General features: G+C 37.0%; 1 protein-coding gene across 1 annotated transcript in view; it reads left to right on the top strand.

Moving 5' to 3' along the window:
* Window positions 1–1,824, top strand: part of cpne7 (copine VII) — a 78,472-nt gene extending 76,648 nt beyond the window's left edge. The window contains exon 15 of the mRNA XM_067401409.1: window positions 1,597–1,824. Within this exon, the coding sequence (XP_067257510.1) occupies window positions 1,597–1,737 (141 nt within the window). The 3' untranslated portion in view covers window positions 1,738–1,824. The remainder of the gene's footprint in view (window positions 1–1,596) is intronic.
* Window positions 1,825–12,955: the final 11,131 nt, after the last annotated feature.

Raw genomic sequence — 12,955 nt, 5'->3', positions numbered from 1 at the left:
AATATAATCACACTGTGAAATATAAAGTAGCAGTTATGAGAACCAAAACTGCATTGCAAGATATACCGCACAGACACAACTGGGAGATGTAAAGTCACTATTATATAGAAATAAAGTCACAGACCTTTTTATTTTCTTTACTCTGGGGAATAAGCAGGTTTTCATAAATAGTACTAATCTAGAAAATACAGGTCCCACTTTATATTAATTGTCTTTCACTACTATGTACTAACATTTAAATTAACCATTTAATACAATGCACTTATTTTCTACATATGTTGTACATTGTTCTTATACTTAAAAATACCTGCATGTAATTACATCTGTAATTAATTTCTGTAATTACATCTATAATTACACTGTTGGCCCATCCCTTACACCTTAACCCACCCTTAAACCTACCCATACCACCAAACCTGTCCCTAACCTTACCCGTATCCTACACTCTAAAAAATGTTTGGTTAAAAACAACCCAAGTTGGGCTGAAAATGGACAAACCCAGCAATTGGGTTGTTTTAATTAGTTTTTAATTTAGTTAAATGTTTGCCCAACCTGCTGGATAGTTTTATTTAACTCAACTACTGATTAAACATGACTGGCTTAAAATTAATCCAAAATAGGTGAGAAATCAGACACATAATTACTAGAGGCAACAATAATAATCAAAAGGTGTACATTTATTAATAAGCAATTTAATAAATGTTTATTGTTAATTATTCATTATCTTATTGATACATGCTCATTTATTAAACATATTAATAAATGTTAATTTCCAGCATATTTTGGGTTCATTTTAAGCAAGCAATACAGTAATTTTTATACAACAGTTGAGTTAAATAAAACTACCCAGCACGTTGGGCAAACATTTAACCCAACCACTGGGTTAAAACAACCCCAATTGCTGGGTTTGTCCATTTTCAACCCAACTTGGGTTGTTTTTAACCCAGCATTTTTTAGAGTGTACCTCAATAGCAGCAAAAGTGTTTTGGGTTAGACTTTATGTACTTGCATGAACTACCTATAGTAATAACAGTAAATTGTTATACAGTAAATGCATAATTACAGCAACTAACCCTAAACCAAACCATAACTCTATAGTAAGTACATGTTGTTAATTAATATTACTCAGTACCTAATTGCATAATTACAATTTAAGGCCTTTGGAAACAAAAATTAATAGATTGTAATACTTTATATGGCCATAAAATTTGAAAAGTAAATGTAAAACAGTCACGGATGCCTTACATAAATGATATGGTGCGTTGGTGAATGATGCAGGCAGCGAGGCGAACCAGCATATGCCAGTGGTGCAGAAATTTTCTCCACAAGAGTGGTTTGTTCCCTCCACTGATGTACACAGCCAGAAAAAAACAAACTGAAAAACAATAATTTTAGAGAAGTGAAGATTAAAAATGTGTAAATACTCTCAACAGCCTGCTGCTTGGCTCTCTACCAAACAATTTAAATCACAAATTATACTTTCCTCATCTCTTTGTTTTAACACAATTGACCATGAATTTGGTCGATTTGCTCTTTTTTACTATTGTTAATGTTTTTTTCCCCTCACGGAGGTCAATAAAAGTGTAACTTTTGCAGGCTTCACCAGCTGCACTGGCCAAGTGTGTCCTTGCGGAGGTGCCTAAACAGGTAGTGGAGTACTTCAGTCACAAGGCCATACCGCCCATGAACCCAGTGCTGAATTCAGCCCCCAACTCCATCGCCAACACACCTGAATAACACTCAAGCCTCCGGTCTAGCCCTGTACTCCTCCACGGTACTGTAAAGAGTAAGAGCTGGGACAGGGCTGCTCTGCCACAACATACAGTACACTGACTCCATTTTGTTCATTCATAAGGTGTTCATACATGATTGACGGTTTGGATCTTGGTGGCCGATCTTACCCTTGACACCATGACTGCTCCCCCAGCATGCAAACCGGAGTCCTTTTCAGACAGGGCTGACAGTACATTGAATTCCCATCATCACCACAGGCCTTCTGATCCCCGCTGACTCTTTTCAACTACACAAGGACACTTCTGCATTCTGCTGTTTTGTATGTCCTTCAGAGCTTTCGAAGACTATCTGTGGGCTCCTTTCATTTCTGGACTCTCGGAGAACTGGAACAGAACTGGCCGCAAACGTTCAATGTAATATGAAGAGTTATTCTATAGATAATTGCATGTACATTGACTGAATGCTTTGGTTTTGCTGGACAAATATAGCTAAAAATCATGATCATTTTGATGTAAAGATAAAGGGTGTGAAAATGGTCATCAGCTGACTAGTCAATTAGTCAGGTCAACTAGTTTGAAATATTTTAGCAGTGGTGCTTTAATTAGCATGTTGATAGAGCGCTGTTTGACAATTTGCACCGTGAAACCCACTTGGAAAACCTGCGTCTTTAAATCCATCACCTTTAAAGCACCGGTGCAACAGCCATACACATGCAGACATGCTGTTTTTTAAGCATCTTACGCCATGAGCAGTCTTAAGATGCTGTGTTAAAGTTAAAAAGTTTTTCAGAAAAATACCATTTAAAAATCTATCTGTTTCATTCCATTATGTCTAACTTGAATGCATCTGTTAACATCCCATTACAAACACGTCTGATTGGTGAAAATGAAGCCAGCCTAATTATACAGGACTTCTTTAAGAATTTTAAGTCAACTAGTCCGTAGGTTGTCTGAGAATGTTTTGTTCACATCCCTAGTCATCAATATTGTGTGTCTCTGCGCCAATGCTCTTATTCAAATGTACATTAATTGATATTTTTTTCCTATTTAAGTGGTTTGTGGAAACAGTTGATCATTGCAACAGGCACTGTGTCAATCATGAGAGACGTGTACAAATCTCTGCTCTGATTAAAAAGGTGAAGTATAATTTTTGTGCAGTAGCAGAACCAAACAGAACTGTTTCAACACTGCCAAATGGATAGTCCACCCCAAACTATGTACTGTATGGCATATCTTCCCTTGTGAAAAAATGCGCTTTATTGTATTGAATGTCCACTTATAGTGTACTTCAAATCTTAAAAGTATATATTTAAAAAAAAAAAAAACATGTAATGTATACTTGTAGATGATATAAAAGGCAACTTAAGTGTACTTAGAGACATTCCACTTTTATGAATGTTTCTTAACACACTTAAGTACACTTTTAAAAAGTACACTTTGTAATAATATCAAATTGAAAGTTTCTAATCTTTAGTGTTTTTTAAAGGTACACTTATTTTGATGTGTTGACTAACAAACTAAAGAGCATGTAAATTGCTTGATTCTAATTTTAACTGTAACGTGTTATGCAGTTACTATAATTAAAATGTACTAAATTGCAACGTCACCATTACAAATATATTTAAATACATGACATACGAGTTTCAATAAAAATGACATTAAAGAATATTTTAATTTACTATAATTGAATGGTAGTTTACCATACTTTATACCATATTTCAAAGACAACAGAAATAATTATGAAATTACATATAAATATGTACTTAAAGTGGGCCATCAGCTAATTGAATTTAATATAAATTTCAACTATAATACATTTTCATTTAATTGTAAATAAGATGCAATTACATCTTATTGCAATGCAAACATTACGCTGAGTTCACACTTAAGTATATTCTTTATTATTTCTGTAATAAGTACTCTTTAAAAGTATGATAAAGTGTACCTATTTTCACAAGGGTAGCCACATTATATGTGATAAAACAAAGCATTGAAATAGCTTTAAAGCAAGTTTTCATTTGAAATTTTGTAAAATGTAGGCAAAGTGAATATGAAAAGTGATAAAAAAAAAAAAAAGTGTAAAGTGCTGTTTTCATTCTGATGTTTGGGTGGCAGTTGCACTCAAACAGATGCAGCCTACTGTTTAATTGACTGCTGTTCAGTGACACGCTTCATTGCCGTACACACAGAGTTTACATCAAACTACAGGTTGACTGAACAATAGCCATGTCAAACATGGATGGCTGCTCAGTTCTACAGTGCATGACTTCAATTACAAACACTAAACAAACAGTGATGGATATATTTACCTATTACAGTAGAACTTATTTGGGTGAACATTGATAACTTCATAATAATAAAAACAAAAACATATTCAGTATTGCCTTGCACAAAAATACCTGCCCTCTCAATAAACTGTCGACTTGCAACCTTTCATACAACTAGAGAGAAACTGTCTCTATGTTATCCAGCATTATATATCTGTTAGACAGTTTGTCACAGTTGCTTCAACAAAACTTACTGGCATATGATAATGGACTGCATCTTGACTTCAAGAGAAAATCATTTAAAAGTGTTTCATGAATGTACACTTCTTTTTTAAGTGCAGGTTTCGAGTTCTTCAACAGAGCATATATAAAGTGATTTACAATTTTGGGCACAGAATCTTCTTGCTCTTAACATTATTGCATAGCCTTGAGTCAAAACTGAAAAGTGTCACATGTTTGATGTGCTTAGTACACATCTATACAAGAGCACAAACGAAACCTCTCTGTCTGTTATTCTGAAGCCCGTATTGCACAACTGCAACATTATCATTGTGATATGGTTATGTAAATGAAAGTCGCCAGATCTTAAAATGTTGCTGTTTCTGAAATGGCTTTTTGGACTGTACATGTAGCCAATTTGCTCAGCGGTCTTGTACATAGCATTTATTAATACTTCTTTCTTTTCTTTGCTTGTCTTTTTAATCCATTTCCAAATGGACTGCATTTGCATGTTGAGTGTATCCTGGGGTCAAGTTTGCTCCCTCTTTTTCGGAGGTGCTACTCTGCCACATAGTAGCAGAAGGAGAGGTAAATGTTGAGCATGAGTTTCCTTCTGCTATTCGTTTGGAATATGGGTCATCACCCTGATGGTATTTTCTTGCAGCCTGAGGTCATTGCAGCTTTAGATATTCATACCAACCTCAGAGATATTAGGTAACACATTAAGTCAGCTGCATCCAAAAGCATTGAAAAGATAGGCAGATCATGCTGTCCAAAAAGAAATCTTCATTAAACTGTATTGTTATTACTGTCAAAGGCGCTGGATTACAGGGAGCAAGAGGAGTCATTTGAACATATTTTGTCTCATCTATGCTTTAACAATGCTTTGATTTTTGAGCCAGTGACACTACTGGAAGTATCTCTTTCAAAAGCTGTGATTTACTGCATACACTCCTCTGTGTTGAAATGTACCTGTCTGATTTCTTTCAGTGTTATTTTGTTGAAAGCGAGTCTGCTGTTGCACCAGCTCATTTCCTGTAGTCTAGACTTCTGCATCGAGGCTAATAAATCTTTTAGTAATTTGACTGAATGGTGGTATGTCATTGTGCAAAGACTACATCCAGATTGGATTCAGAAAAATGATCAAAACACCCCAAAAGCTTGAACAGTCCTATACCTCCTTATGGGTTCAACATTTCATTCGGTGGCATTATAGGCAGTTTTGATTTATATGCTGTTGGCTGTTTCTGTCGCTTGTTTCTGCTTCTTCTTTGCTGGTTTGTGGACCAGGAGATTCTGTACTCTTTCAGAAGATGTCTATAACGGTGAAAACATGGCTTGCCAGAAGAACAGGCGTTGTGTCATGAATGATAAAATAATCCCATCAATGGTGAGGAAAGAGTTCAATCGCATTAAAGGTGATGATACACGGAGCAACTTTTTGAGCAATGTTGCCGAGCAACGTTGCTTGGGCACTTTCCCACTGAGAATGAGCAACAAATATATATCTGGATACGAGATCCTCCAATCATAATGTTAGCAGCCGATCACATGACCGGTTCGGAGATTTCAGAAAAAATTCAAACAAGATGGCAGCATCTCAGCGGCAGTGGAGCGGAGAAAAGGAGTGTGAACCTTTATCTTTTTACGCTAGTAAGTTGTCATGCGTCAACCCAAAAAAGGGAATTTACCTCATATATTGCTTAAAATACCAACAACTGTCCGGAAGTAATGTATGCATGTATGCTGTAATGAAGCTATTGAATGATTTCAGATAAATACTAAAAAGACGAAATGTTTTTAGGTCTCTAGTAGCGTAGGCTGTAGGGCGTTTGACATTTGAATAGCTTTTGATGCGATCGACGCGGGTTCGAACCCGCCTTTTGCCGAACTCGCTCTTCTCCCTTTTCCTGTCACAAATCAGATCGGAAAGGCATTTATTTTTAATAAAAATGAAGAAAATATTTGAAAAGTTGAAATAAAGTGCCTAACAAGTGTTTATAATAAAGTATTTATAGAGTTAGCAATAGATTTGCTCCTCTCTGATTAGTTGCTGCCAACTGTCTGTTGCCCTAATTAGTTGCCCTGTGTCTCATCAGGTTGCCCGTTGACGGCAACATTGCTCAAAAAGTTGCCCCGTGTATCATCACCTTAAGACTCTTTCTCTATTTAGCCCAACTCACCCGACACATTTTAATAAGTTTAAAAGAACTTGAAAGTGAGTAAATTTTGACAGAATTTTCATTTTTGGGTGAACTAACCCTTTAAGCAAGTTTTAAGATCATAAACATTTCAATTAAGTTTGTCCAAACTTTTAACTAATAATGCATATGGGTCATTCTAACAGTTTGGTGGATTTTGGTCTGAGCATGTTAGTTGAAAACATTTTTAAAATTAAATTTATTTTTAGACAAGAAAATGTCTTGCTATCATAAAAGCACGCCGGTCAAGTTTAGGCTAGTATAGTCTCATGTAGCCAGACCTTCAGAGTGACGGCAGAAGGTCTGGACTCCATCGCAGTTTTCATTGGTAAAGGACCGCCCAAGAATACGTCTGACTGACATGTAAAGAATCCAATCACTGTTCGTTTTGTTCTGAGTCATGTTTAGGGGAGTGAAAATGTAAAGTCGATGTTCCTACAATAACAGACCGGCATGCATATAATAAATTATTCAAGAACGTTGTGGAAGTTTACTGTAACAATGGAGCCATGAACTTCACGTACCTTTGAAAATCCAGCATTTAGTTGATCCTGATAAGCGCTCATTGTCACAGTTGTAAACATGATGGCTTTCTTCTTCCATGAGGGGGTTTGGCATCACAGCGGCTTTCATCTTCCATGAGGGGGTTTTTTGTCACGATGGCTTTGATTCAAGGTGGACCGTTGAAGAACATGACAAACATCTCCTGGAAATCCTGGAGAATTCAACCAATCAGATGACAACTTCAGAACCCCCAAAGTGTTCCCATTTTGTGTGCCTTGTGCATCAGACGTTCAGCCAACAGTCTGTGGGTGTGACGTCTGAGGCTGAGACTAAAGGCCCGGGTATACTTCACATTTGTGTCTGTGCATCTTTCAAAGTATTTTCATCTGCGGATGACTGAGTTCGACACATGCACAGTACAATTTTTTTCTATACTCTGTACTATACCAGACATTGTGTCATCAACGGGAGATACGCTGTGCAGGATCGGAGAAGAAAAATAGAGCATCCACCATTGCAACATACTGCAGAAGATACACCAAGAGAGCAAGAATCAAATATGATTGAGAAAGATATGTTAGGGTTAGGGTTAGTATAACCTAATAATTTTGACCAAATATTTCAAATTTCACATGTATGGCATTTGTGTTACATGACATATTTACAGTGTAATCTGTAACAGGGCGGACCATAACAGGATGGGTGTTTTAAGGCTAACAAAGCCATACTAGCTAGGAAAGAACAACAAGCTTGCAGAAGATTTTTAATAGATCTATAAAATCTATTTAAAAAAAGAAACATTTACATGTCCAGTATAAATTGACAAAATGGGGTGCACATTATGTTTTTACACTATTAAAGGTAAAATGTGTGATATTTTTTCCGCTAGAGGTCGCTAGAAGCCTATTCAAAAAAAGGGCGTAGTTTGATGACAAAGTTTTAGAGCGGAAACTTGGGACATGTGGTCTCCATCTCAACGGACGGTGCAAAAGAATAGGGATTGGAGTCTGGAAGAACTCATGTTCGTGGATGCGATTATTAACGTTACTGTAGTATGAAGCAGAGCATGAGCGAGTGTTGTGGGAGCTGAACGAGGAGCTGGAGCGATTGATCATCACACGCCTCACGAGCAGCGGGACTTTTATTATGAAACAGTCGCCGGCGCCGCTTCCGCTTTTCCGGTCATGAGTTTACGGGAGCTCTCCTTGTCGACAGAACCAGCGGCAGATGGTAAACAGTAATTATGTTCCATAAATAATTAACACAATCCACCATAAAACGTGCAAGAAGTAAATAAGGAACTGCTTGAAGCAAGCTAGTGGTTTGCTGGACGCTAGACTCTACTTCCGCATTTGTCCACGGCACTGTTGTCATGTGGTTTCTACGTCAGTAAAGGCGGTAACAAAGGTAACTGACGTCATTGACAGGCGACTGCACTGCCCCGTGTCACTGTTTAGAATGGGAATTTTCTCATGATTTACAGGTAGTTGAAAACATTAGAGATATTGTTAGTAATCAGCTGGACAAAATATATAACACTAGCCTAGTGGTTTTTGGATATTTTACTGCAAAAATTTTACATATTGTACCTTTAAAGGGTTAGTTCACCCAAAAATGAAAATCTGTCATTAATTACTCACCCTCATGTTGTTCCAAACCTTCGTTCAGACCTTCGTTCATCTTCTGAACACAAATTAAGATATTTTTGATGAAATCCGAGACCTCTCCGACTCCTCCATACAGCAATTTAATTAGCACTTTCAAGGCCCAGAAAGGTAGTAAAGACATTGTTAAAACAGTCCATGTGACTACAGTGGTTCAACCTTGAATGAGAATATTTTTGTGAACAAAATTTATGACTTTATTCAACAATTTCCCTGTCAGTCTCCTACCCGGAAGCGCTGCACTGTGTGTACAACATCAACAGCGTAGGAGACTGACAGGGAACAGAAGAAATTATTCACGTAAAAATGAGGAAAAGAGACAAACATTTATGATTTATTTTTTGTTAGGACATACGCTTAAGATTTTATAGCACCAATGTAACAGGGTGGATTGGAGTTTAAAGGACATAAACTAATGGTTTTGCATTAAAATATGTGTCATGATAAATTGTATTTTATGTCAAAGAGAATAAGGAAATGTATATATTAATACTTAAAATGGCTAATTTAGAATTATAAATGCAACCTTTACTTCAAAGTGAAATTGAGAAAACATGATTGGGGACAAGGGAATTTGCCTGTCAAGTGCTTCAAATAGTGTTCTTTGGTGCTAATCATTATAAATTTGTGTTAATTAGGGTACATATATGCATGAAAAGCCATGTGACATGAAAATTTATTAAAATTGTATGTAAAATATGCTGTGTTTCATGGGGACAAAAAAAAATCCACAAAGCTGTAGGAATGGCCCATTATTGTTTGCAATTTTGGTTGCAAATCTGCAAAACTTGAGATTTGAATTGAAAACTTGAATTTAGGTCACATTCTATTGAAATCTGAGTAATAATGCTGGTTCCAGGAAATCTGTGGTGGTCCTTTAAATGCATCCAGCAACATAAATGTATCTAAGCAGAAGCCACATCTGTCATTACATAAACATGAAAAACGCATCAAATGTGCATCTAGAATCAACCCAGGCAATGCACAGCATTTTAAAGCATTATAATTCCAGGTCATTTCTGCAGTGTATAGGTGCTGCTTTATTTCCATTCACTCTCATGCAGATATCTTTATGTGGAATAGTCAGTCCTACATATTAACAGGTAAATATAAGGCCCATCGAGTGTGTTTTGAAGACCTGCGCTTCAAAGAAAGTGAATTATATTGCAATTATTGCTCAAATGATTAAGATAATAATCCGTTCAAATAGCCTGGAGTTAAAACAATGGGCTTTTTTCTAATTACCAGTCATGGACTCAAATGTTATGCATGTCTGGTTTAGTTGAGTACAAAAATAAAAATAAAGGTTCTTTTTTGGAATCAATGGAATCTTTTCATCACACAAAAGGGTTCTTCGTTGTGGAAAAATGTTCTTTAGATTATTAAAATGATTAGAACTGTTCACTGTAAGTCTCATTTTTAAGAGTGTAAGGTCACATCTACAATACATACATCACACTCTGCAATCTAAAATAGAGGAAAAGAAAGATTATTTAGAAAAAGAGACACGTTTAAACTAGTCCTGATTTGCAAAATAGGGTGATAAAGATCCTGGCATTTTTATTAGATGTAATAAAAGGGTCATTTTTCATGGGATTTGCTCAGCTAAAGGTCCAATGTGAAATTCTTGCCCTCACTTAAAAATCTTATTTTTATATATATTTATTTTGTTTTATTTTTGTTTTTCAGCTCACAATTTTTCTCAAAGTCATATATATACCTAAACAATGTTCTTTTCTGCTCAAAACCAGTTTTTGCACATTTTTATGCTTCTTCATTTCACAGTCAGATGAGTACTGTTATAAACCTATTTCAAACCACAAGTAAATGAAATCCACTATGTGTTTTTGTTTTCAATTTGTCAGCCTTCACACCATATGAGCATTAAACCAAAACGTGCTGCACTAAAGCGATATCTAAGTGAATCTTGTGATTTACGTGATGCGGTTTCCAGATCACTGGTGTCCCCTTAAAGATGATGAGGTCTTCTCAGCATACCTCAGTTGCGTCACGTCATTGGGTGACTGCATGAATGATTGTAGTTGCCATGGAGATCGTGCTGGGTGCTTAAAGGGCAGCCATGAAGAAATGGAGCGAGATGAGCAGGAGCAGATAATTGTTAAAAGAGCCGAACAACCTTGAATGAAGTTCAGGGCTTTCAAAGAATAGCGCAGAATTGCTACGGTCTCAGATGTTGACACTGTTTTGAAATATAAATGGGTTTTTTAGACCATCAAAAATGCACATTTGTATGAGCATAAATACTTAGTATGTTCTCTAAGATCTGAGTGTGGGAGTAAGGTTCATATGTCAATATCATATCATTGTTGAACTCATTTATTTATTCACCCATCCTATTCATGGTCAGATGCAAGCATTTTTTTTTACCTTTCACTATTTCTACACATACTGTAAATAACACCTTATCGAGAAACATGTTCACTTTTAACTGATTTATTGAATGAATTAACTGAATGTTCTTCTCTGAATGGGGTATATGTAAATATGTTTCATTGCATCCCTCAGAAATCATAAATTGTATCACAATTGTAATTAGCCTTTTCCTTTTCTATAGAGTTTTTACCTTTGGTTTCCTTGCTTGATTTTTTCCCCAACATTATGATTTCCTTCTTTCTGACTTTCCATTTCCACCACCTCCTGCCTAATTATATAGTCATGTCTATCCTTGAATTTAGCCAGCTTAGAAAGTGTTTCATTATAAAGATATAGGGCAATATTTTAACAATCTATTAAGCACATGGTCTGAAGCGCATGGCACAGGTGCACTTATGTCCGAATCCACTTTTGCTAGTTTAACGACGGGAAAAAATGGTCAACGAACCAGGTGCATGGTCCAAAAGGGTTTTACCTAGTCTCTTAATGAGTCATGGGTGTGTTTTGGGCATAATGTGCAATAAACCAATCACAGTGTCATCTCCCATTCCCTTTAAAAGCCAGGTGCGCTTGGACCATGGCAGATTGCATTTACATGGCGGAATATAGAAATTTTCAACCTGACGAGTCAGTTTAAATACATGTGTGCTTTGCCATGATTGGTCAAATAATTAGCCATTTTCATTCATCATTACAATGCCAAGCGTCGAAAGGAGTGGTGTAGAGCATGCTGCCAGTGGACTCTGGAGCTGTGGAGTGACAAATAATGCTTTTCTGTTTGGCAGTCTGATGGGCGAGTCTGGGTTTGGCGGATGCCAGGAGAATATTACCTGCCTGACTGCTTTGTGCCAGCTGTAAAGTTTAGGGGAGGAGGGATAATGGCTTGGCCCGTTACTTCCAGAGAAGGGAAATCTTAATGCTTCCGCATACCAAGACATTTTGAACTATGCTTCCAATTTTTTGGGAACAGTTTGGGGAAGGCGCTTTTCTATAGCAGTATGACTGTGCCCCAGTGCACAAAGCAAGGTCTGTAAAGACATGGTTGAATGAGTTTTGTCCTGGTCTGGCCCACACAGAGCCCTGACCTCAACCCCATCAAACACATTTGGGATTGAACTGGAACAGAGATTGTGATCCAGGCCTTTTCATCCAACATCAGTAAGTGACCTCACAAATGCTCTACTGGATGAATGAGCAAATATTCCCACAGAAACACTGTGGAAAGCTTTCCCAGGAGAGTGGAAGCTGTTGTAACTGCAATATTAATGTCTATGAATTTAGAATGCAATGTCATTAAAGTCTGTGTTGTCCCAATACATCCATTTAGTGTACAGTGGGTACGGAAAGTGTTCAGACCCCCTTAAATTTTTCACTCTTTGTTATATTGCAGCCATTTGCTAAAATCATTTAAGTTCATATTTTTCCCTCATTAATGTACACACAGCACCCCATATTGTCAATAAAACCCCCACATAATTGTTGAATTTTTTTGCAGATTTATTAAAAAAGAAAAACTGAAATATCACATGGTCCTAAGTATTCAGACCCTTCGCTGTGACACTCATACATTTAACTCAGGTGCTGTCCATTTCTTCTGATGATCCTTGAGATGGTTCTGCACCTTCATTTGATTCCAGCTGTGTTTGATTATACTGATTGGACTTGATTAGGAAAGCCACACACCTGTCTATATAAGACCTTACAGCTCACAGTGCATGTCAGAGCAAATGAGAATCATGAGGTCAAAGGAACTGCCTGAAGAGCTCAGAGACAGAATTGTGGCAAGGCACAGATCTGGCCAAGGTTACAAAAAAAATTTCTGCTGCACTTAAGGTTCCTAAGAGCACAGTGGCCTCCATAATCCTTAAATGGAAGACGTTTGGGATGACCAGAACCCTTCCTAGAGCTGGCCGTCCGGCCAAACTGAGCTATCGGGGGAGAAGAGCCTTGGTGAAAGAGGTAAAGAAGAACCC

This window comes from Chanodichthys erythropterus, chromosome 11, assembly GCF_024489055.1.
Source record: "Chanodichthys erythropterus isolate Z2021 chromosome 11, ASM2448905v1, whole genome shotgun sequence".
NCBI lineage: Eukaryota > Metazoa > Chordata > Actinopteri > Cypriniformes > Xenocyprididae > Chanodichthys > Chanodichthys erythropterus.
The sequence above is the reverse complement of the archived record's forward strand: the minus strand, read 5'-3'. Positions and strand labels throughout refer to the sequence as shown.